The 24041-nt window shown below is 46.5% G+C and overlaps 1 protein-coding gene and 1 pseudogene across 8 annotated transcripts in view; one reads left to right on the plus strand and one right to left on the minus strand.

The window, feature by feature from the left end:
• Positions 1–581: 581 nt before the first annotated feature.
• Positions 582–24041, plus strand: part of POLA2 (DNA polymerase alpha 2, accessory subunit) — a 29597-nt gene continuing 6137 nt past the window's right edge. For 2 of the 8 annotated variants that reach the window (XM_036258528.1, XM_036258529.1), the window contains exons 1-12: positions 584–694; positions 5009–5130; positions 6132–6226; positions 6409–6466; positions 10849–10955; positions 13475–13668; positions 14317–14405; positions 16234–16389; positions 16905–16998; positions 18022–18111; positions 22285–22409; positions 23519–23557. In XM_036258528.1, the coding sequence (XP_036114421.1) occupies positions 616–694; positions 5009–5130; positions 6132–6226; positions 6409–6466; positions 10849–10955; positions 13475–13668; positions 14317–14405; positions 16234–16389; positions 16905–16998; positions 18022–18111; positions 22285–22409; positions 23519–23557 (1248 nt within the window). In that variant the 5' untranslated portion in view covers positions 584–615. Of the gene's footprint in view, positions 695–5008; positions 5131–6131; positions 6227–6408; positions 6467–10848; positions 10956–13474; positions 13669–14316; positions 14406–16233; positions 16390–16904; positions 16999–18021; positions 18112–22284; positions 22410–23518; positions 23558–24041 lie in introns of all 8 variants that reach the window. The other 6 variants (XM_036258530.1, XM_036258532.1, XM_036258535.1 and 3 more) reach the window with 6 other exon arrangements.
• Positions 5490–6114, minus strand: LOC118627739 (annotated as a pseudogene).

Below are 24041 nucleotides of genomic sequence, written 5' to 3' on the forward strand. Positions count from 1 at the left end.
TTCGCCAAGAGGCTAGCACCCAGACGCGGTTTCGGTGCCAAGAGTCGGGGCCTACACGCCTGGGTACCCGGCTTCCGCGGCCTGGGAGAGACACTGCGCAGCCGCCGTAGGGCGCACCCGCCACCGTGTGCGGGCGCGCGCGGGCGGGTTGGAGTTTGTGCGCACGCGCTCTCGGACGCGCGCGGAGCCCCGGAACCAGGGGAAAGCAGAGGGGAAGGGGCGGGGTTGAGCCCGGTCTCGCGCATGCGTGTGCACAAACCATTTGGCGCGTTTTTCCCGGCTGCTCTGTGGTGTGCGGGTCAATGAGATAGATGTTCAGCCATAGGGAATAGGGAGTAGGCCGTTCTCCCCAGGAGAGCGACTTCTTGAGATTTCTGCTCCATTCCTTTGGGCGTTTGGGGGCTTCACCCACGTAGAAGAAAAAAGCGTTCTCCATGACTGACTGCTGGGGCCTTCTGACCGCCTGAGGTGTGGGGCTATTTGGCCACTTTCCATCTCAGTCCCCCAGAGGGCGAAAGGATCAGAGGGACCGCGTCCTTCTCATCGGTCCCCACGCCCGTGGGTTTCTTGGACCCGGGTCGGAACCGGGTGGACCTCCCCCTCTCCTGGGTCACCATGACCGTGTCCGCTCAGCAGCTGGCAAAGGAGTTGGAGATCTTCGGCCTAGACTGCGACGAGTCTCTGACTGAGAAATGTGAGTCCCTCGCCCCCTCCCCGGACCCCAGCCGAGGCCCACGCTCGGCGGCTCGGTGTTCCCAGCCGCCTAGAACCCAAAGGGGAGCGCGTCCAGGTTTCACCTCCCCTAGATCAGTCTCGGTGAGTGAGAGAGAAATTAAACTGAGTTTTGAGATTTGGGATAGGGGGACTTCGAAATGCTCACAGAGGACTGCTTGGACCCCAACTCAAAAATAAGAATATGAAGTGCGGTTTTAAATCAACGCAGTTTCAGAGAGGTGGAATTGGGACATGCCGGGTTCGCACCGGGCTCCGCTGGCATCTCCAGGTTGGAAATTGTTTAAGTCTCTACAACGAAACCAGAGGTGTGAGCTTTTGAAATGGAGCTTTTTATTCCTGGCTCCTCTCTTCCCACCCTACACCTTAAACTTCTGCTGATCCATCGCTTCTCATCAAAGCTGTTAGTAGTCTGTGCAAATATGAGTCCCTTGAGGTGAGTTCCTAAAATTGAATTTTAGCTTTGGAAGGGACTTTAGAGAATTTGTCAGATGATTACAGATGGAGAAACAGACAAGGAGAGTTAATAGGCTGAGCTATGAACCCATAGCTGGTCTATGAATCCAGTCTCCTCGCCCTAAGGCCAGAGCTCCATCATATTGGTCCATTGTATTGGCCAGGCCCTGGGGCCATGTAAGGACTTGGTTAAAGTAAAGTCTGGGGAGATGTAGAGTTCTCAGTTTTAGAAATGGGATGAATGTGCACCTGCCTTCACCATTCATCAACACTTTGAACTTATTTTCTTTTTTTAATCCTCACCTTAGGATATTTTTCCATTTATCCTCAGATAGAGTGGGAGGGAGGGAGAGAGAGAAACATCAACCGGTTGCCTCCCACACTACCCTGACCAGGCCTGGGGATGAACAGCAAGTGAGGTACTGTCCTTTACTGAAATCGAACCCGCAACTCTTTGGTCCAAGGGCCGACACTCTAACCCCTGAGCCAAATTGGCCAGGGCTGAACTTCTTTTTTTTTTTTTTTAATCCTCACTCAAGGACATTTTTTTATTTTTTTGTTCAGATAGAGTGGGAGGGAGAGAGAGGAAGAGAGAGAGAGAAATATCGACATGAAAGGGACACATCGAGTGGCTGCCACCCACATGACCCAACCAGGGCCGGGGACAAACTGTAATTGAGGTACGTACGTGCCCTTAGCGGGAACCGAACCCAGGTCTCTCTGGACCGAAGGCTGATGCTCTAACTGCTGAGCTAAACCAGCCAGGGCTGAACTTCTTTTTAAATATTAAAGTGTTGCCCAGCTGGTGTGGCTTGGGTGATTGAGCGTCAACCCATGCACCAAGAGGTCACCAGTTCAATTCCAGTCAGGGCATATGCCCAGGTTGTGGGCCAAACCCCCAGTGGGGGGGCATGCAGGAGGAAGCCAATCCATGTTCTCTCTCATTGATGTTTCTGTTTCTCTCCCTCTCCCTTCCTCTTTCTCTCTCTCTCTCTCTAATCAGTAAAGGGAAAAAAATATATAAATAAATATTAAAGTGTTAATTTCTCATGAGAAACCAGAATACTCGAAGTTCTTATTCCCAGTGCATTCTCTTCTAAAATGAGACTTAAATGAGAAACCCAGTGATAGACATTTATTATGTGAGCTTGAAGTCAAAACAAGAGAAATTAGGCCTGGCCGATGTGGCTCAGTTGGTTGACTGTTATCCCATGCACCAAAATGTTGCCGGTTTGATTCTGGGTCAGGGCACATGCCCAGTTTCAGGCTCCATCTGATCCCCTGTAGGGGACATGCAGGAGGTAGCCCATCGATGTTCCTCTTTCTTCCTCTCCTTCCCTATCAATGAAAAAGTATTATCCAATGAGGATTTAAAAAAACAAAACAAAACAAGAGAAATTAGTTGTATGAACCAAATCTGTGAAGGCTTCAGCCCAAGGTTCTGTGGCTTCTACCTCACGTAGGACTGACTACGTTGGCAGTGGTGTTGGAATACTGGACTTTGAATTCATAATCGCCAACCTCAGTGAGACTTGAATGTTGCCTGACAGTCATACCATATTTCCCTGGTCTGTTCATCCTGAGTCTTCCAAGCGACTGGTTTCCACCTTCTCCTTTAACGTCTTTCTGTCCCACTCTCAGCTGATGAATTTACTTTCTGTTTTGCTCAAAAAGATAGATGCTATTAGAGAACTTTTGTAAACTATAAGCCATTATGTCTTCCTGCCTACCTGTTTCTATGCTCTATACCTTGCCTTTCTTCCTATTACAATGAATAAATTCTCCACACTCCCAGGGAAAGCCTCACCTTCCTCTTGAGTCCTGAATCCCATTTGTTCTCACCTTCTTAAGGGGCCTGTAATTCTCCCCTCGCATATATTTTGTATTTTTCTCTCTATAAGATTATTTTCTTAATAGCATAGTTCTTACTACTGCCTTCAAAATACTCAGTTGACCCCACTTCCCACTTCAATTCTTCCTTTCCCAATTATAGCAAATGTCCTCAAAGGGGTTGTCTATACTTGCTTTCATTTTTTCTCCTTAAAAGTCCTCTTTTTCATCTCCATCAATACACTGGAACTGCTTCTCTCAAAGTTGTTCATGACTTTCACCTGGCCAGAGTCAGTGGTGACTTTTCAGTCCTCATCTTGAATTATCAGCAACATCTGCCTCCTTTAAAACATGATTTTCTCTCAGCCTCTCAGACACTACTGGTTGTTCTCCCACCTTGTTTGTCACCGTTTCCCAGGCTCTGCAGATTCATCCTGCTCCTGTCTTGAACTATAACATACTCTCACTTTCTTGGTGATCTCACTTGGGCTCATGACTTTACTTCCCTACATCCCTATATTTTTGTTGTTGTTGTTAATCCGTACTACTTGAGGATATTTTTTTCCATTGATTTTTTTGTTTTGTTTTGGTTTGGTTTGGTTTTTTTAGAGAGAGAGTAGAAGGGAGAGAGAGAGATTGATTGGTTACCTCCCACATGGGGGAATCAAACCTGCAGCATAGGTACGTGCCCCTGACGGGATCGAACCTAAAACCTTTTGGTGTGTGGGCTGACACTCCAATGAGCCAGACAGGTCAGGGCACATTCCTGTATTTCTGATGAGTTCCACATTTATATTTTAGCACAGACCTCTTGCGTGAACTGCAGGCTGGTCTGGCCAACTGCCTACGTGACATCTCCAATTGGATGTCAAATGGACCTCTACATTTCTAAAACTGAGCTCCTGGTGTCGCATACCTCTCTTCAAAGTAGTTCCTCCTGCTCTCTTCCCCACCTCAGTTAATAGTGACTGCAACCTTCCAGGTGCTCAAGCTAAAAACACAGCATCATCTTTCTTTTCTCAAGCCTCATGTCCAGTCAGCAAATCCCACTGACTTTACTTTTAGGATGTTTCCTATCCAGAGTCCCACCACTTCTGGCCACCTGCTGCCACCACCTTGATCCAAGCCCCCATCATCTCTCACCTGGATTTTACCATGATTCTCTAATCGGTTCCCCTGATTCTGCCCGGTCCCCTTCAGTCAATGGGAGTTAGATCATGTTACTGTTCTGTTCTTTTCAAACCCTCTAGCAATTTCCCATCTTGCTCAGAATACTACCCAGAGTAATTGTAATAGCAACAATCTGCACCCCCTTTCCCCTCCCATTTCTGTCTCCTCCCTCCTCCCTCATTGCATTCCAGCCACAGTGGCCTTGCTGATCTTGCTGGACCTCAGAATTTTTGCCTGAAAGCTCTTCTCTTAAACACTGTGAGACTCACTCCTTTGCTTCCTTCAAGCTTTTACTCAAAAGTCTTCCTCTCGCCCGGCCAGTGTGGCTCAGTGACTGAATATCAACCCATGCACCAAGAGGTCACCAGTTCAATTCCTGGTCAGGGCACATGCATAGGTGGGCCCGATCCCCAGTGAGGGTCATGCAGGAGGTGGCCAATCATTGTTCTCTCTCATCGATGTTTCTGTCTTTCTCCCTCTCCCTTCCTCTCTATCTAAAATCAATAAAGAAAAAAATATTTTAAAATTGCCATGCCCTTCCCCAACTCCCTGATCTCTCTCTTGGCTTTATTTTTCTACATAGCACACTACATATTTTACTTATTTGTTTGTTTTCTGTCTCCCGCCAACAGTAGGCTTCGTGAAGACAAGATTCTTCTCTGTTTTGCTCACTGCTGTATTCTCATGCCTAGAACAGTACCTGGCACTCGTAGGTGCTGAATAAATATGGATTGAATAAATAGAAGACTATTTCCTCTTTTCAAGGTGAAAGCTGCAAGAAATAAATGAAGTTCTTATTTGTCCAATTTTCCCTCCACAGTGGCAGAGCTGTGCGTTCTGTATGAACAGGATGTGGAGGGAATGGTGGGCGAGCTCTTGACCTACACCAACACAAAGAAAGACTGCCTTACCTCGGAGACCCTGAGCTCTTTTGAGCGTGAGGTAAGAGCACAATGTAAGGAAACTCATTGTGTGGTTCTCCATCTCTGCTCTATAGTGGAGGGACTAGGATATATTGAAAAGAGTATGGACTTTGGAATCAGACCTGGTTGCAGTCCCAATGTGAGCTTGGACAAAGTACTTAATGTCTCTGAGCCTTGGTTCCCTCTTCTGTCAGTGGTTCTAGTAATCAGTATTTTGGGAGGTTATTGTAAGAATTAAATAAAAATGGGTGTAAATCACTTAGGACTGTGCCCAGCAGGTGGTAGGTTTTTAATAAGAAATTGGTGTTATGATTAGAATTGTTATGTGTTATAGAGAAACTGTCACAGAATAAGTTGTTGTTTTTTTTACTGCTCCAGTCAACAAAATAGAAACTTTATTGAGGTCCCAGAGTCACAGGGTTCAGGCAGAAGGCTGCCCTGTGTGCCCGAGGAGGTGGTGGAGGAGTCTTTTTTAACCTTCTTGGGGCGAAGGTTGTTGGTGTGGCCGCACTTCTTGCCGGGGTTGACAGCACTTGCGGCAGATCATCTTGTCGCAGTTGTACTTCTGGGCGAGCAGGCGGAGGGAGGGTTCGATGATGCCACCCCTGGGACAAAGCGCCAAGTGCAGGTGGTCTCTTTCTGAATATTGTAGTCTGAGGGATTGCGGCCATCCACTAGCTGTTTGCCTGCACAAATCAGACACTGTTGGTCAGGCGGGATGCCCTCCTTGTCTTGGAGTTTAGCTTTGACATTCTCAGTGGTATCACTGGGCTCAACCTCAAGGGTGATGGTCTTGCCAGTCAGGGTCTTCACAAAGATCTGCCTCTCTCCGCTGCCTCGTTTAAAAGAGACAAAATAAGTCTCTATTTTTAGTCGATTGTGTGGCCCTTAATTCTTACTTTGAGGAATTTTATATCTTTCATTATATTTCGAATGCCTGTTATTACCTCGTGACTGTAGAAAATGCCTCCCCTAATACTTGACTTTGGAATAATATAGTCATTATCTTTTATTCCTCAGTTTCTGAGCAAAAGAGTGTCGAGAGTCCCTCGTCACAGTGCCTCCAAGGACAGTGGGCACGCGGGAGCCAGAGACATTGTTTCCATACAAGAGCTGTATCCTTTCTCCTGAAGGTTTTTGCCTCAGGCCAGAGTCTATTTTATAATTTCTTTACAGTTGCATATGTTGTTTAAAAACAAAAAGAAAAAGTACCTACTGTTCAGATTTCTATTTAGTCAACCCTTGCCTTAGATTTTAGTGGAAATTTGTTATTATTTTTCTTAACCAATATTTTTAGACTAGAAGTGGAGGAAGAAGATGAGACCCTCTTGAACTCTTATGCTACACCCTCTAAGGTGAGTTTAGTGTTTGGAGATTGCATTTTTAAGTGGTGTTTTTTTCTTTATTCTAAAATCATCATGACATTTGAAGTTCTGAGGGGGAAAATTAACCACTCAGTTTCCATATATTTCCTACCATATTTCCTCTTCTGCATCTTCCTTCTTAATCACATGCATACCTGTTTTTACATGATGTCCTTGTGAACATTTCGTTATCCTGCTGTTTTCAGTTAACAAATCAGCCCTGGCCGGTTTGGCTCAGTGGTTAGAGTGTCGGCCTGCAGAGCAGGGAGTCCTGGGTTCAGTTCCTGGTGGGGGCACGTAACAAAAACAAAAACAAATCATAGAATTTTTATAAATACAATTTCTCCGTAACTATTCTTTTTTTTTCTCACCCGAGTGGGAAGAAGGGAGAGAGAGAAACATCAATGTGATAGAGCCACATCAACTGGTTGCCTCCTGCACAATCCGACCAGGGCCGGGGACGAACCGCAACCGAGGTATGTGCTCTTGACCAGAATCGAACCCGCAACTCATTGGTCCATGGGCTGACGCTCTAACCACTTAGCAACCGGCCAGGGTCATAACTACTCCTTTTAATAGTTATGCATTGTATCAGGTGGAGGTACTGTAAACGAATAATCCAATTATAGTGTTGGGTTCCAGCGTGACAGAGAGTAGGTAGTGGGAAAGCATTGCCCTCAAAGCCTGAGTCAAGGCTTAGGTGCCCTGGCCGGTTTGGCTCAGCGGTTAGAGCGTCGGCCTGCGGTCCGGAGAGACCCGGGTTCGGTTCCCGCTAAGGGCACGTACCTCGGTTGCAGTTTGTCCCCGGTCCTGGTTGGTCGTGCGGGTGGCAGCCACTCTATGTGTCCCTTTCACATCGTTGTTTCTCTCTCTCTCTCTCCCTCCTGCTCTATCTGAACAAGGAATGAAAAAGTGTCCTCGGGTGAGGATAAAAAAAAAAAAAAAAAAGGCTTAGGTGACCTTGGGTGAGTTGTTTTTCTTCTCTGAGCTGCAGTTTCCTTACCTATACAATTAGGATTCATTATTCATTACTGAGCAGCTACTATGTGCCAGGTGATGGACAGTGAATGAAACAGGCATGGAGGAGTTCTTCCCTCCAGAAGCTCACAGCCAGGGAATAATAATACTATCTCAGGGCTTGAATATGTAAAGAGCCAAGCCCAATGCAAGGTATTCAGTAATATAGTTACTCTTTATACAAAATAAATTTTTGGAAATCCATAAACATGAAGTAAGCCTTAATTTTTTTAAGTAAATCACATGGTAAGAAAGAAGGTAAATAGTTTGTGCCTATGGAGAAGAAGAAAGCGAAAAATGTACCCTGTGAAGTTGCTCACAAAACCAGGTATGAAAGGAAATAGTGAGATTTTACTTAGAGATTATAAAGTCAGCACTTTCTTTCCCTGTAAAGGTGGTCCTCTCCTAGGGTCCACATCTCATCAAAGGCACCCCATTCTTCCATTTGCTCCGGTCAGGAACTTTGGAGACCTCCTTGAGTCTTTCTTTTCACCCCACATCCGACTTCTGTGCCAGCTCTCCTTCCACGATCTGGGCCCTTCTCACCACCTCCACTGCCACCACCAGATCCCTGGCATCCCTGACTCCTGAATGAGTGGGACAACCTCCTAACTGGTCCCCTGGCCCCTTTCTGCCTTGTTCATCTCTAACCAATTCTCTACAAGCACCCAGGGTGTTCCTTTCAAATGAAAGTCAGGCCAGGTTTTTCTTGCTCACAGCTCTCCATCTTCCCCAATAACTTACTAACCTAGTAAATTCAGTCTGTGGGTGTGTGAAGTTCTGTCTGAGCTGGTCCCCACTCCCTCTTTCCTCCCACATCTCTTCTCACTCTGGTCTCCTTGCTTTCCTCAAACATGCCAAACATGAGGGTGCACCTCATATGTCCCCTTGTCAGAGGGAACATACTTGCCTAAAATCGCAACCCCCTCTTCTTCTCTCCTTTATTTTCTTTTCTTGCTTCATTTTTTGCCATAGAACTTACGACCATGAGACATGTTATATATTTACTTGGTTTAGTCTGTCTCCCTCCATTAGAATGTAAGCTCCTGAGGACAGAGACTTGCTTTGGTCAGTGCTGTTCTCACAGTGCCTGCCACTTCAGTAGTTGCTGAAGGACAGACCTGAAAGAGGGCGATTGGTTGGCTCTCTCGGTAGCATTAAATGGAATTGCAGTACCTGTTGGGACCACCACCGTGTTGATCTGATTGACAACTTCAGAGCTCCAGAATTGATCTAACTTGTCTGTGTACCCAGAGTTCATTGTATTCTTGGGGATTAACTCGTGGTAACTCAGCTCTCAGACCGATGTGTAAGTCAGATGCAAATTTACTATTGAACTATGTACCCTCTCAAAGCCTGAGGTGCCACCTTGGAGACACCCCATTCCTGCTACAGAAGTACTTGGAAGGTTCACTTACAGATCAGAATTCATGACCATGGAATCAGAGCTCAGTCAGTAGGATTGAAATGAGCACAAACAATTTGAAATACATGTCTGAAGCTCAGAGGAGATGTAATATGGGTCTGGGCTTGAGTTCTGTAATACGCTTAGACTAGTACCTGTTGCGTGGAAACTGCTCGATCACTGTTAGACCATGCACCAGTGGCAGTGTGATAAAAGAGCCATGGTGCCGCCCTGGCCGGTTTGGCTCAGCGGTTAGAGCATCGGCCTGCGGTCCAGAGAGACCTGGGTTCGGTTCCTGCTAAGGGCACGTACCTCGGTTGCAGTTTGTCCCCAGTCCTGGTTGATCGTGCGGGTGGCAGCCACTCGATGTATCTCTCTCTCTCTCTTTCCCCCTCCCACTCTATCTGAACAAAAAATGGAAAAATGTCCTCGGGTGAGGATTAAAAAAAAGAGAGAGAGCCATGGTGCCAGATGTGGCCTTTCCACACATACAGTGCCGGGCTGAGGTCGCCTGCCCTTGTCAGGTCTTGGGGCAGGTACTCCTGTTATAGTGGTGAATGTCAGTGGGTTTGCTTAGCAGCATGAAATATTTGGCTTGTTCAGTTGACAGCTATTCTTTTGCCTCTGTGCTCACCAGAAATCTTCGGGTTATAATTTGGGTTTCCACGTGTCCAGCCTGACAGGAGAGAATGTGTTAGTATGAGGATTTGAAGTTCCCATATCATCAGTATTATATTTCTAGTAAATTAGTAAACTGACATCCTTGGCTGTAATTTGGGTTCCTGTGTTGTGTGAGAATGTGCTTATATGAGAATAGGGTACCCTCTGTATTTCTCAGTACAAGAGAAAAAACTGGCATGTAGTGGGGGGTTTTGTTTTGTTTTAATTTTTTTTACTTCATTGATTTTAGAGAAGAAAGGAAAGAGAGAGAAACATCGATGTGAGAGAGACACATCAGTCAGCTGCCTCCTGCATACCCCCCACCAGGGATTGAGTCCCTAACCCGGGGCATGTGCCCTGACTAGGAATCGAACCCGGATCTCTCAGTCCATGGGACAATGCTTGATCTGCTGAGCCAAACCAACCAGGGCAAAACGTATTTTTTTTAAATTAATGGAAAAAAATATCATCAGGTGAATATTAAAAAATAATAATAAAATGGTTGTTTATAGGGTGGTAGCATAAGAGTTTTAAAATCTAGTTTCCATTCCAGCCCCTTAATGATGATTTTGACTGTTCTCCTGGGTCCCTCTCGCAGTGCCACAGTGGGCAGATGTGGTGCTATGACTCAGACCCGCAGCCAGGAGGAGCCCCAGGGCAGAGAGCGCCTGGCAGACTGGCTGGCCTGCTGGCTGCAGTCTAGGCAAGGACTTTGCCTTCGCTTTGTCCGTCAGTTATCCTAGACTTTGGGGAGCAATGTGTCTCTGGACTGTGGGCTTCATCCTCCATTCTAGGCATATCTTTGGATTCTTGCTGATGAGCAAAAACCAAAAAGTGACCATCAGTGAGATATTTGCTAAATACTCTCCAAGTATGAGCTCAGTCATGTTATCTGCCTTGAGTCATTCCCTTCTTTAATTTTGAAAATGTGTGGTAGACTTTGCCAAAATAAGTAGTGACACAGTCCCATCCCTTCTCAGGAAAATGCGTCCATGCAGGCCAAAACCCACACATTGTTAAACTCACACCTGGGGGCGGGGGGTGGCTGAACCATATGACGGCACAGATTGCCCACTGGGCAGTTCTATTTAGGAAATGTTGGCACTTTTTCATGATTGCCTTCAATGTGGGGACAGTATTCTGATACGTTCTGGGTTATAGCTGCTGAAGATTTCTGTATGGGGTTATGCTCCACAGATGGAACCTTAAGACCCAGTCCTAAGCATCTGTACATTTAATTAGTAACTTGGGTCTAGAGGGACTGGGATTTTGTTTTCTGTTTTGTTTCTAGGGTTCTCAGAAGCGAGCTGTCACCACCCCAGAAACCCCCCTAACAAAAAGGAGGATGTCTACTCGCAGCCCCCATCAGCTCCTCTTGCCATCGAGTTTTTCTCCAAGGTATGAATTAATGCAGTTTCCAAAAAGCTGGCCTGCCCTCCTGTTTCTGTGGTTATCTGGTGGAGGCTGACTCCACCATGAAGTCAAGCTGGGGTGACTTATTAAATGGGGGTGGACGGATACTGCCCCCATGAACTGGCTGGAAAGCTCATTGCTCTCTGCCCCCTGCTTTCTCTTCCTGTGTGGAAAGTTACTGTTTCTTCCAGTAATCAAGGAAACTCACTTTCCACCTACTTTTCTGGGGCTCGTTTCCTAGATCAGAAACTGATATCCTCTACTGGAAACAACCTGTCTATTCAGAGGTCTGAGTCTGCCCAGTCCTGCCAGTGGAGGCGGAGGGCCCTTCACCTGCTTCTGTTCGTGTGTTGTTGGGTTTCTTTTGTTTTCTTTTCTTTTTCTATCGAAAGTAGTTATATTTTAAAAAAGAAAAGCACATATCTTTGTTCATAATGTTGCATAACCTGTTCACTGTGCCACCTCAGGTTACAGCTAGTTTGAGAGTTTTCTTGTCCCTGTGAACCTGCACTGACTTAATGGGTATTTTGTCCCTGCTGCCGCTTCTGCAGTTGAATCCACAGAGCTCACTGGGATGTCTTTGAAATCCATAAATGACACGGCTCATATTAGAGAATTCCGTAGGTGAGAGCTGTGCTCGTGGGAGAGGTTGCTAGGGGCGGCCGGGGGCGGCCGCGTGCCGTGTCTGGAGGAGGCTAAGGAACAACCATCGAGGAAACGCTATTGCAGGGGTCACCATCTCAGCTTTGATCGCTTCTAGACAAGCAGAGCTGAAGGTGTTTAAGCTCTGTCGCTTTATTCGTTTTTTGTTTTTTCCTTATTGATTTTAGAGAGAGAGGAAATGAGAGGGAGAGAGAGAGAAACATCGATGAGAGAGAACATCAGTTGGCCGCCTCCTGCATGCCTTGCACTGGGGCTCTGCTCACAACCTGGGCATGTGTCCTGACCGGGAATCAAACTGGCAACCTCTTGGTGCATGGGTCGATGCTCTACCTCTGAACCAGACCGGCCAGACAGTTCTGTCACCTTTTTTTTTTTTTTTAATTGGGTACAATTTTATTGTCTTCTGCCTTAAAACTTGAAAGTCCAAACTACTAGACGAGAGCGCTGTTCCAGAGGCTGCTGTGTGAGATATCTTGTTTTTGCCCTGGTCTTTATCCCGCTGTTATTAGTGCGTCATAAAGTGAGAATCGTCGGCTCTACCACATCTCGGATGTTCCTCCCTCGGAGCCAGACGCCCACATGGCTGCCTAGCTCTCTCACTTTAGAAAGGAGGTGGTAGCAGGCGGTAGAGCCGTCATTGGATTCTGAAGGACAATTTGACCTCCGTGGTCCACTACTGTTTTGGGGAGTTCTTGAACTTTTTAGAAGCAATCTGTCTAGACTTACAAGGGTGCTGTTGAAACTTGGTGCATAGAGATGGTTCTCCTAGGGGCCGGCACCACTACAGTAGTCGTATTCTCTGAACAAGCAGTCCTTTGGGACCTGTAGGCCTTTGTACGGCTGCTCGGGCCTTAAAGGGCCAGCGGTCATGGACGGCCCACGGAGCTTTGCGGGGAGGGGCTTAGAGAAGTCAGGGATATGCTACCTAGTCATTGTTAAATGCACGCTAATAAAGCCGACATCAGAAGCTGGTTTTGTAATTTATGAAAGTAACTTGTAAATTATTCAGGTGGAGGCAGCTCTGGAGATAGAGATAATTAATTGAGTCGTTTTCTGTAGCCTGTCTGTGGAAGAAGGAACGCTGGCACCTCTTGCAGTGGGGCCCACACACAGCTGGTTGCTGCAGAGTTTCGGTGCATTAAATAAGCCTGTTTTAAATAGACCTCTCTGTAAGTTATTTTCACAGCCAAAGGATTGGAAGACCTTGCTCTCATCTAAGAAGATAGCAAAGTCTGAGTGTTCTTGGGGGTGTAATTGACCCCCCTGGAAATATGAGAACATGTCAGTTGAGCCTTGGAGAATGGGAATGTTTGTTCACCAGCTGACCAGATTCATTACATCTCCACCTCCATGGACACTGGAAAGTTGATTCTTTCCACTTAACTTCATTTTGTTGTTTCTACCTTGAGCTACGTGGTGAGGTGCTATTTCTACAGCAACCTTTGGCTTATCTAAAGTTCCAGGCTCTGACGATATTCTAATAAATGCTAAATAGTCACGAGAGGGGAAAAGAAAATGGTACTTGAATCTTGCTTTTTAATCAGTTAAGAGTTTGAGTTTAGTTTTGCTTTGTTTAGTTTTAAGCCAGGGGAAGGACCTATGAAAATATGTCTCTGTCTCTTTTCTAACATGTTTGGTATTGCTCAACCTGGTATTCCTCAGCCCCTCATTCCTGAAATTCCTTGAAGGTTGGGGTATGTCTGACCCCATTAAGCTGATTAGATTTATGATCCCTAGCTTGAGGTTTCTCCAATCCCCTTTTCCAAAAGATAACCTCCTTTTATTCCTCTCTCCCTGTATATATGAACACAGTAACGTTCAACTCTCTTGCTTCCAATTAGTGCTACTCCCTCTCAGAAATACAACTCAAGAAATAACCGAGGAGAAGTGGTTACTTCCTTTGGCTCAGCACAGGGAGTATCTTGGTCCGGGAGAGGAGGAGCTGGTGTCATCAGCCTGAAAGTCTTGGGGTGTCCAGAATCACTAACTGGGAGCTACAAATTCATGTTTCAGAAGCTCGCAGACATTCGAGAAGGTGATTGTTTTTCCCTTTGAAATTCTGGACGATATAAAACCACCTGGAAGGGTTTAGAGTAAGTAGCAAGGCTTCGGCTAGGCTGCAGAACAAGTTCCAGGGCTGCCTTTGAATATGTTCAGTTGGTAGATGTCCTCTGGGTGCCTCTGTTAGTGGAAGAATGTGAGATGATACTCTCAGTAATTCTCCCAAGTGACTTCCCTTTGCTAAGGAAAAGTGCTAAAGGAAAAGCACATAATGATTTCCCAGTAACAACCACTTAAACTATGTAAAGGAAGCCAATTAAAGTATTAAAGTAGAAACACTTGTATGACTTCTTCCTTGTGAAGAATGGAAGACTGTCAAGGTTGGGCTTGACTTGCCCTAACCCTCCCTGGCGACCTGAGTAGAAGGAAGGCTATGGGGTGGGGCTCCGTGCTGACTGCCTGGAACTGTGCTACATGATCCCCTGTGGCCAATGGAAGGCCAGATTCAGCAGCCAAGTATGGGGAAATTGGCTAGGGCGTTAGAAAGCATGAATTGGCCAGATCTAAGCACCCTTCCTGCTTCTGTAAAATGACTGGCGTTAATGTTTGACAATGTGCTGTATTTTCTCTTCTTGGCAAGTGAAATGTCTTAAACAATACTTTTTCCCCTCCGGGATTTCAGTTCTGACCTGTAAGATAGAAGAGCTTGGCAGTGAACTCAAGGAACATTACAAGATTGAAGCTTTTACTCCTGTTCTAGTTCCAGCACAAGTAAGAGTTGTTCTAAATAGGCCTTTCTAATTAGTACTGTATTTTCCAATCCATGGTGAAAAGCATCCTTTTGCTTCCCTTTTCATTTCTCTACATGCTAGTTAGAATATGTATCCTGGTTGGATTTGGTAAAATGAGTTCTTTTGAAAAAAGACTTACAGATGCTCTCTGGTTTTGTGACCAGACACAGCCATTGTCTTTGCACTTGGGTTTGGGTTGCGCACATAGCAAAGATGGGAGGCCTTAAGCAATCAAGTGTCAGAATGTGGGGACACCCGCAAGGATAGAAGTTCCAGAAATGATGACTTACACAGTCTCTTCTATGTTTGGTCTCTGTTGTTATGAACCAGCTGCTGCCTGTGGTGTCTTTTTTTTTTTTAATTCTCACCCGAGGATATTTTTCCATTGATTTTCAGATAGAGTGGGAGGGAGGGGGAGAGAGAGAGAAACATTGATGTGAGAGAGGTACATTGATTGGCTGCCTCCCATACAACCCCAAGCAGGGCCAGGGATTGGACCACAACTGAGGTTCGTGCCCTTGACCAGAATCAAACCTGCGCCTCATTGGTCCATGGACTGTCGCTCCAACCGCTGAGCCAGACCAGCCAGGGCCCTAGAATGTTTTTTAATCTAAGGGGAGATGTGTCTAGAAGAGTCTATAAGGTACCTCAGTCATATGTTTTCATTCAGAGAAGAATGACCAGCTGGGGAAGATTTTTTTTAATGTAAAACTATGTGTTATGAGGAAGTTTGGGGGGGAAGTAGTGGAGGGGGCACAGGGATGCATGCTATTGTGGGAAAAGATTAGACTTCCTCCGTTGGCCCCAAGGAGTGAGAACAGGGCAGAGGAAGCCACAGGAAGAGAAGTTTCAGCTTAATTTAATGAAGAACTTCCGGTTAAGAGGCAGTATCATGTGTGGTTAAGAATACGGCTCTAGCCCTGGCCAGTTTGGCTCAGCGGTTGGAGTGTTGGCCTGTGGACCAGAGAGTCCCAGGTTTGGTTCCCGCTAGGAGCACATGCCAAAAAATAAAAAAAAATTTTTAAATTAAAATTAAAAAAGGATATGGCTCTAGAGCCAAACTTCTGGGCTTCAGACCCAGGCTTCACCCACTGTTTGACCTTGACTAAACTGTCTGGTGTCTCTATTGCTCATTTTTGTCATCTGTAAATTGGATACAGTAATATAGTAACCACTTCACTGTTGTTGTGAGGACTAAATGAGTCAATATTTGTATGCCTTCAGAACAGTACTTGCTATTTAGTAAGCTCATTAAACATCAGCTATGTTTTTTTAAATACGTTTTTATTGATTTTTTTAGAGAGAGAAGGAGATAGAAACATCAATGTGAAAGAGATAACATCGATCAGTTGCCTCCTGCATGCCCCCTACTGGGAATCGAGCCCACAACCCGGGCATGTACCCTAACCAGGAATTGAACTGGGACCTCTCAGTCCATGGGACGACGCTCAATCCACTGAGCCACACGGGCCAGGCATCATGAGCTATTATTAACAGTTACAACTATCCAGACATGCAGTGGGCTGCTTTGAGGGTACGGAGGCAACTTCCCCTTCACTAGATTTGCTCAAGGTTAAGGTAGCCATATAGAGGGGCTCAAGCATTGAGTGGGCAAACTGGATGCCCTGTAAGAGTTCCAATATCCCCTGAGGGTCAGCGATGATGCTTGTCACCTCAGAGTCAAAATGATAACCCACCAAAATAATGTGTTGTTATTTGGGATTTTGCTATTCACCTTGTTGACTTCAGATTTTGAGCCTCTGTCCCAAAGACTGTATGGGTCTTTTGTTGTAACCTTCCTTTGGTAGGAGCCTGTCACGCTGCTGGGCAAGATTGGCTGTGATAGCAATGGGAAGCTGAACAACAAATCAGTGATTCTGGAGGGAGACCGGGAACATTCCTCTGGCGCTCAAGTTCCAGTGGATTTATCTGAGCTCAAAGAATACTCTCTGTTTCCTGGGCAGGTGAGATGGGGAGCAGGCATGCTCTTTATTCCGTAGTATGTGCCATGGGCTGTGGCCCTGAGAATGAGCTTTTCACCACTGGCATGCTGCACCTCGCTTTCGACCTCTGCTGCCAGGAGGTGTGGCTGGAGCATAGGCCCAAGAGTGGACACTGGTGTGGGGTTCCGATTTGCCCTTGTGTGCTCTGACCTTGGCCCTGGAATCTGATGCCCAGGTTCTAATCCCAGCTCCATGCCATGAGGTATGTGATTATGGCCATGTTAGTTAGTCAGAGTGTCCTCATCTGTAAAATAGAAATAATAATTCTTACCTCATAGGATTGTTATAAAAATTAGGTCATCTGTGTGAAGAATAATTATTATTACTAACACAACCCCTTTAATTTGTTTTCCAGAAAAATACTCCCAAGTTTACAATTACAAAAGGAGCATAACTGGACAATACTTTTAATTATATCAAAATAATTTATTCCTGGCCTCTTGTTTATCTTCCCTGTTTCGCTTCTTGTCTTTCAGGTTGTAGTCATGGAAGGGATCAACACCACTGGTAGAAAATTTGTTGCCACTAAACTCTACGAGGTACCACAGCGGTCCCCCACCCTCCCTCCAGGTTTGCCACGGGCATAGGTGTGCAGTTAGCCTGTCCTTTTTAAGAACCTATTTATTGTCCTGGCTGGTTTAGCTCAGCGGTTAGAGTGTCGGCCCGCGGACCAGAGAGTCAGGGGTTTGGTTCCCGCTAAGAGCACATACCTCGGTTGCAGTTTGTCCCTGGCCCTGGATGGGGTCGGGTGGGTGGCGACCACTCGATGTGTCTCTCTCACGTGGATGTTTCTCTCTTTCTCTTCCTCCCTCTCTCCCTCCTGCTCTATCTGAAGATAAATGCAAAAATGTCCTCGGGTGAGGATTTAAAAAAAAAAAGAACCTATTTATTTTCTTCTCAATTCTCTATCTCTAGAGTGGCAACCTATCTCTACTCTAGGCCAGGGGTTAGCAAATTGTTTCTGTAGAGGGCCAGCCAGCAAATATTTTAACAACAGTGGCCATAGACAATCTGTAAACCAATGAGTATCTGTGTGCTAGTAAATCTTTATGTGCAAAAATAGGTGGTGGCCATATTTGGCCCACAGGCCTTGGTTTACCTGCCCTGGCTCTAGGCAGTGATCCTCCACAGATTTTCATAGAATGCTTTCCCCTCCCTACTAAGGACGCTCCCACTTTCTCCCACTTTTGCTGGGTATTTTATGAGTTTGGCTGTGACCTCCCATTTTCTGGGTTTCTTTGCCACTCTGAGCAAATAAAGGGAAATGGCAAGTACCATTGGCTCTGTGAGCTTTTATTTTTATTTATTTATTTAATCCTCGCCCAAGGACATTTTTGCATTTATCTTCAGATAGAACAGGAGGGAGAGAGGGAGGAAGAGAGAGAGAGAGAGAAACATCTATGTGAGAGAGACACATTGAGTGGTTGCCACCCACATGGCCCCAACCAGGGCTGGGACAAACTGCAACCCAGGTATGTGCACTTATGGAGAACTGAACCCAGGACTCTCTGCGGGCCGATGCTTTTAGCTCCAAGGAGCAAAACACCCGCCAACAGGCCCCTATTCAGTGCCCACCCCTTTCCATACCAACAGCAATGCCTAGGGCAAGACTTCAGTTTTGCCTCTCTCCTGTTTTTAAGGGTGTGCCGCTTCCGTTTTATCAGCCCACCGAAGAGGATGGAGGTAAGTTTTTGTTCAAACATTGTTTTGCCAACAATGAGGGTGGTGGGCAAGGGTGCAGTGGTGTGGTCCCTCGGGCCCCAAGGAAGCTCCCTAAGTTGTGAGAGCACCGTGAGGAGGCCCAGCACATAGCGGGTTCACAGACCCCAATGGGGGTCCAGGGGTCTGACCACCTGGGCTCTGAGTACAGAAAGTACGTCATCCAACTCTAATGTTAATAGATATTTGAAGGTTGCTTTGAAAAAGGAAAACTAGGAGCTGTTTAAAAAGGAATTTCTTTAAATGCAGCACGGTATCCTGCATTGTGTTCTGGAAAAGGGACATTAGTGGAAAAACTAGTGATATACACATAAAGTCAGGAATAGTTAACGGTGATATATCAGCATTAATTCCTTAGTTTTGACAAACGTAGGAAAGATGCTGACATTAGGGGACACTGGGTGAAAGGTATACATGTGGCAGCTCTGTCCTGCCTTTGCAACTTGTCTATAAGTCTAAAGTTATTCCAAAATAAAAATTTTATTAAAAAATTAGAGTCCAGCCCTGGCCAGTTTGGCTCAGCGGTTAGAGCGTTGGCCTCCGGTCCAGAGAGACCCGGGTTTGGTTCCCACTAAGGGCATGTACCTCGGTTGCAGTTTGGCCCCGGCCCTGGTTGGGGTCATGTGGGTGGCAGCCACTCAATGTATCCCTTTCACGTCGATGTTTCTCTCTCTCGCTCTCGCTCTCTCGCTCTCCCCCTCCCTCCCTCCCTCCCACTGTACCTGAATAAAAAATGGAAAAATGTTCTCGGGTGAGGATTTAAAAAAAAAAGTTAGAGTCCAGCTGGTGTGGCTCAGTAGTTGAGCATTGACCCATGTACCAAGAGGTCGTCAATTTGATTCCCGGTCAGGACACATGCCCAAGTTGTGGACCTGATCCCCAGTGGAGGGCATGCAGGAGGCAGCCAGTCGGTGTTCTCTGTCATTGATGTTTCTGTCTCTCCCTTTCTCTTTCTAAAATCAATAAAGGAAAAAAATTTAAAAAAAAAAAAAATAGCCCTGGCCGGTTTGGCTCAGTGGTTAGAGCGTAGACCTGCGGTCCAGAGATACCCGGGTTCGGTTCCCGCTAAGGGCATGTACCTCGGTTGCAGTTTGTCCCCGGCCCTGGTTGGATCGTGCAGGTGGCAACCACTCGATGTGTCCCTTTCACGTCGATGTTACTCTCTCTCTCTCTCTCTCTCTCCCTCCCACGCAATCTGTACAAAATCTGGGGGGGGGGAAATAGATGAAGTCCTGGTTAGTGGCTCAGTGGTTAGAGCACAGCCTGTGGACCGAAGGGTTGCAGGTTTGATCCCTGGCCCTGGTTGGGGTCATGCAGGAGGCAACCAATCGATCTGTCTCTCTCACATTGTTGTTTCTCTCTCGCTCTCTCTCTCTCCTCCCCTCCCTCCCTCCTTCCCTCCCTCCCTCCCTCCCTCCCTGCCTCCCTCCCACTCTATCTAAAAATCTATGGGAAAATATCTTTGGGTGAGGGTTAACACACAAAAAAATTAGATGAATTTCTAAGAAAGCCTCGAGTTTGGTAACTAAACTAGATGGGAAAAGACAAAAAGAAATTTTATTTTTTATTTATTTTTTATTTTTTATTTTTATCCTCACCAGAGGATATTTTTCCATATTTTGTACAGATAGAGTGGGAGGGAGAGAGAGGAAGGAGAGAGAGAGAAACATCGACGTGAAGGGACACATCAAGTGGCTGCCACCCGCACGACCAACTAGGGCCGGGGACAAACTGCAACCGAAGTACATGCCCTTAGCGGGAACCGAACCCGGGTCTCTCTGGACCGCAGGCCGACGCTCTAACCGCTGAGCCAAACTGGCCAGGGCGACAAAAAGAAATTTTAACAAACTTTGCTTTAAAATAGTTATGAAAGCATTTTTGTAAGGAAGGTGGACTTGAAGATTCACCGTGAGATGGCCCACACCTGTGCACATTGGTAGTCTATGAGGCCGTTCTTGGTGATGACCTAGAATGAGGAATGAAATTTAGGAATTAATAATACTGTGCATTCTATCAGGAAACGTGTTTATGGCCATATTAGTAGCATGGTGGCATTAGATCAGCTTCAGAGAATGAAAAAAATCAACATGGTTGAGATTCCCAGAGCCTGAGCTGTGTGCCAGGGAAGCCTTCCGAAGCAGCTGAGTAAGTTGTCAACGATGTTTTGGGAGCAGGGTACGGAGTGAGGTGCTCATGGAGACAGTAAGACATGAGCCTTGCCTTCTTGGCACTTGCTAGTTGCCCCAGGTTTACATCTCCTGTAGGCACCTCAGAACCAAATTTAACTTTGTCCCCTGCTCTGTATGGAGCTTAGTCTTCCCCTTGAATTCTCTGTCTCGGGTCATGGTATCACCACCTGTGAACTTGTTGCTTATGTGGCCAAAGGGACTTTGCCGATATGATTAAGGGTCTTGAGGTGGGGAGTTATCCTGGATTATCCATGGAGGCCCAGTATAGTGATAGGGTCCTTATCAGAGGGAGGGTTGGAGGACCAGTTTCAGAGAGACCAGAAATGTCTCTGGCTTTGAGGATGGAGGAGGGGCTGTGAACCAAGGAATGCAAGCAGCCCCCTGTAAGCTAGAAAAGGCGAGGAAACATTCTCCCCTCAAACCTCCAGAAGAAACACAGCCTAGCCAACGCCTTGGTTTTAGGACTTCTGATCTCTTGCATTATTAATAGTAGATATGTGTTGTTTTAAGTCACTAAGTTGGTCGTTTGTTACAGCAGACCTGGGAAATGAACACAGCTGCATGTTAAGAAGTCGGGGATCTTTGGATTTTGTTGTTTTGTTGTAAGCTACTGAAACTGGTTCAGACTACCTTAAGAAAAAGAAAATTTGTTAGAGGAAGTCCAGGTAGCTCACAGGCTGGACAGGTGGCTAGAAATCCAGGCTAGAACCAGATAAGGACCTAGCAACTCCATGTGTCCAGGTAGCAGGAATTCCCCAACTGTCTCATCCAGTCACCTCTGCAGGAATAGGTCAGCTCCAGCTTTTTTCCTATCTTTGGATAGTTCACCTCGGGATTCCAGAACCTGGGAGGAGAGTAAGAATGGCTGAAACTGGATCACGTGTCTGTCCCTCGGCTAGGGGAGGACAGTGCACCTAATTCATAGCCCCCAAGACTGCTTTAAGGAGGAGACGGCTGGTTCTCCGAAAGGAAAGCAGATTCTGTGAGGAAAAGGGCACCGTATGGCGGGTGCTGGTGCACAGCAAGCCCCTGCACCCCGTCACGCAACACCCTCCCATTCTAAGCCTTGCACCCCAGCCTGTCCTGGACTCCTCAGGATACCACATGCTCCAGCCACGCTGAACCATCAGATACCCCTCACAATGAACACACTAATCACAGCTCTTCAGGACCCTGCCTTGCCCTTACTCCAGAAAATTCTACCTACAAGTGTAGCTAGGTGAATGTAATAAGCCAGTCACAAAAAGTGAGATACTTATGATCCCACTCATACGAGACACCCAGAATCATCAAATTCGTAGACAGACAGGAGAATAGTGGGTGGCAGGGGCTGGGGGAGTGGGGAGTGGGGAGTTAGTGTTCACTGGGGACAGTTTCAGTTTCACAAGATGAAGAGTTGTGCAGATGGCTGGTGGTGATGGCTGCACATCATGAATGTATTTAATACTACTGAAATGTTAAAATGGTTAAGATGGCAAACTTAATGTTAAATGTATTTTACCACAATAAAAAAAATTAGGGGGAGCCCTGGCCAGATTGCTCGGTTAGAGCGTCATCCTGTACACCAAAAAGTTATGGGTTTGAGTCCCATTTGGGGCTTGTATGGAAGGCAACTGATTGATGTTTCTCTCTCTAAAAATCCATTTAAAAATACCTGTATACAGGGGGGAAATATTATAAGTAAATATCCTTTGATCAGTTCTCTCCTGACTGCCACTTTCTTCCCATCGCTTCACTCACTGCTGGAAGTGCGCCTGTCATGCGGTCCAGTTATGTGCATACCTGCCTGTGCACCTGCTGGTTGAGGATTCTGTGAGGATGGGGATGAGATCTTGCTCCTCTTGGGTTCCCAGAATTGCACACATAAGGAGACTCAATTAATTGAACCCTGTGGCATTTCTCCCTAGTTGTCCTTCTAATCAACACCATACAATCCTTTCTGTCTTAGATTTTGAGCAAAACATGGTCTTGGTGGCCTGTGGGCCATACACCACATCTGACAGCATCACGTATGACCCCTTGCTTGACCTGATCACCACCATCAACCACGATCGGCCGGACGTCTGCATCCTGGTAGGAGGCCCTCCCGGGACAGCTTCGCTCGGGGAGGTACCAGTGGGAGAACCAGGCAGTCGGCTTTGGAAAAGGTCCAGAGCGGATCTAAATTCTTAGGAAGCATGTGAGATTCTCCTCCTTTCTAAAAATATTTTTTAGGCCCTGGCCGGTTTTGCTCAGTGGTTAGAGCATCAGCCTGTGGTCCAGAGAGACCCGGGTTCGGTTCCCGCTAAGGGCGCGTACCTCAGTTGCAAGTTGTCCCTGGCCCTGGTTGGCCGTGTGGGTGGCAACCACTCGCTATGTCCCTTTCACATCGATGTTTCTCTCTCTCTCTTCCTCTCTCTCTCTCCCACTCTATCTGAACAAAAAATGGAAAAATGTCCTCGGGTGAGGATAAAATATATATATATATATTTTTTTTTTTTTTAGTTCTCCATCTGCATTTTTGGAGAAGTGTACATGATCTACAGGCCTCAATTTAGTCTAAAAGCCTAACATTTACCCTGCTGGTGTGGCCCAGTGAATTGAGCGTTGTGCCATGGACTGAGAGGTCCTGGTTCAATTCCCTGTCAGGGCACATGCCCGGGTTGTGGGCTCCATCCCCAGCGGGGGGTATGCAGAAGGCAGCCGATCAATGTTTCTCTCTCACATCAATGTTTCTATTTCTCTTCCCCTTCCTCTCTCTCTCTCAAAACAATCAATAAAAACATATTAAAAAAAAATAAAAGCTACTATTTTTTCACCCTTCATTTTCTTTCCAGGATTCTTGCTTCTGTCTGATTACTCCAAGTTCTGAACGATTCTCTTTTTAAGCTCAAAGTGCTACCGTTAGCAGGATGGTAGATTTCCCTTGCTAGGTTTAGAACATTAGGGAAAAGCCCCGTGTTGCAGGAGGCTGTACAACTGGTTATGGGGCCAGGACGGCCCCCCACTTGCAGGGCTCATGGCTTTCTGTCTGATCTTGGCTGGGCACCCCCGCCCCACCTGCTAACTGTCCCAGGCTCAACATGCAGCTTTGGTGGGACAGATGGACGCCAAGAAAGAACTGCTAGGAGGGGTTACGTGAAGGCGCTCACGTACATGTTTTGATCTGGTACCTTTGTTTCTCCCCTCGGCCCTATTTGCAGTTTGGCCCTTTCCTGGATGCCAAGCATGAGCAGGTTGAGGTAAGTGACTGGGGTGGGGGGTTGTAGTGGGTACTTGCATTCAGTTGAGCCCTCGCTGGTATTTTCACCTCTTGGAGTCACCCTGCAGCTAATCAGAAAGACATTGTAACAGGGCATTTTTAATAGAGGTGGAATTTGAGGGCTTCATTTCACCAGAGTACATGGCCATTCGGAAGCTGGGGGAGGGAAATCCAAATACAGGAGTCCTGGTGGTCCTTTGTGGTGCCTGACGCTAAGGCCCGAGAGCGCCAACGCGGATGCAGGTGTCCGGGCGTCACGGAGCTGCCTTGGGGAGGTACCTTCCGGCTGCTCCCCTCAGCTCCTGACTCATGGAGCTGTCCCCTGATGCACTAACAAAAATGGCCCTTCCCTGGACGTCTCCTACCGAAACACTCCTCTTAGTGTTTCAGCTTATGTTCAAAAGGATTGGTTCTTCCCCAATCTCCTTTCCTGTCCCACACTGGACTCAGCTCCTTGAGGACAG

This window comes from Molossus molossus, unplaced genomic scaffold, assembly GCF_014108415.1.
Source record: "Molossus molossus isolate mMolMol1 unplaced genomic scaffold, mMolMol1.p scaffold_m16_p_13, whole genome shotgun sequence".
Lineage (NCBI taxonomy): Eukaryota > Metazoa > Chordata > Mammalia > Chiroptera > Molossidae > Molossus > Molossus molossus.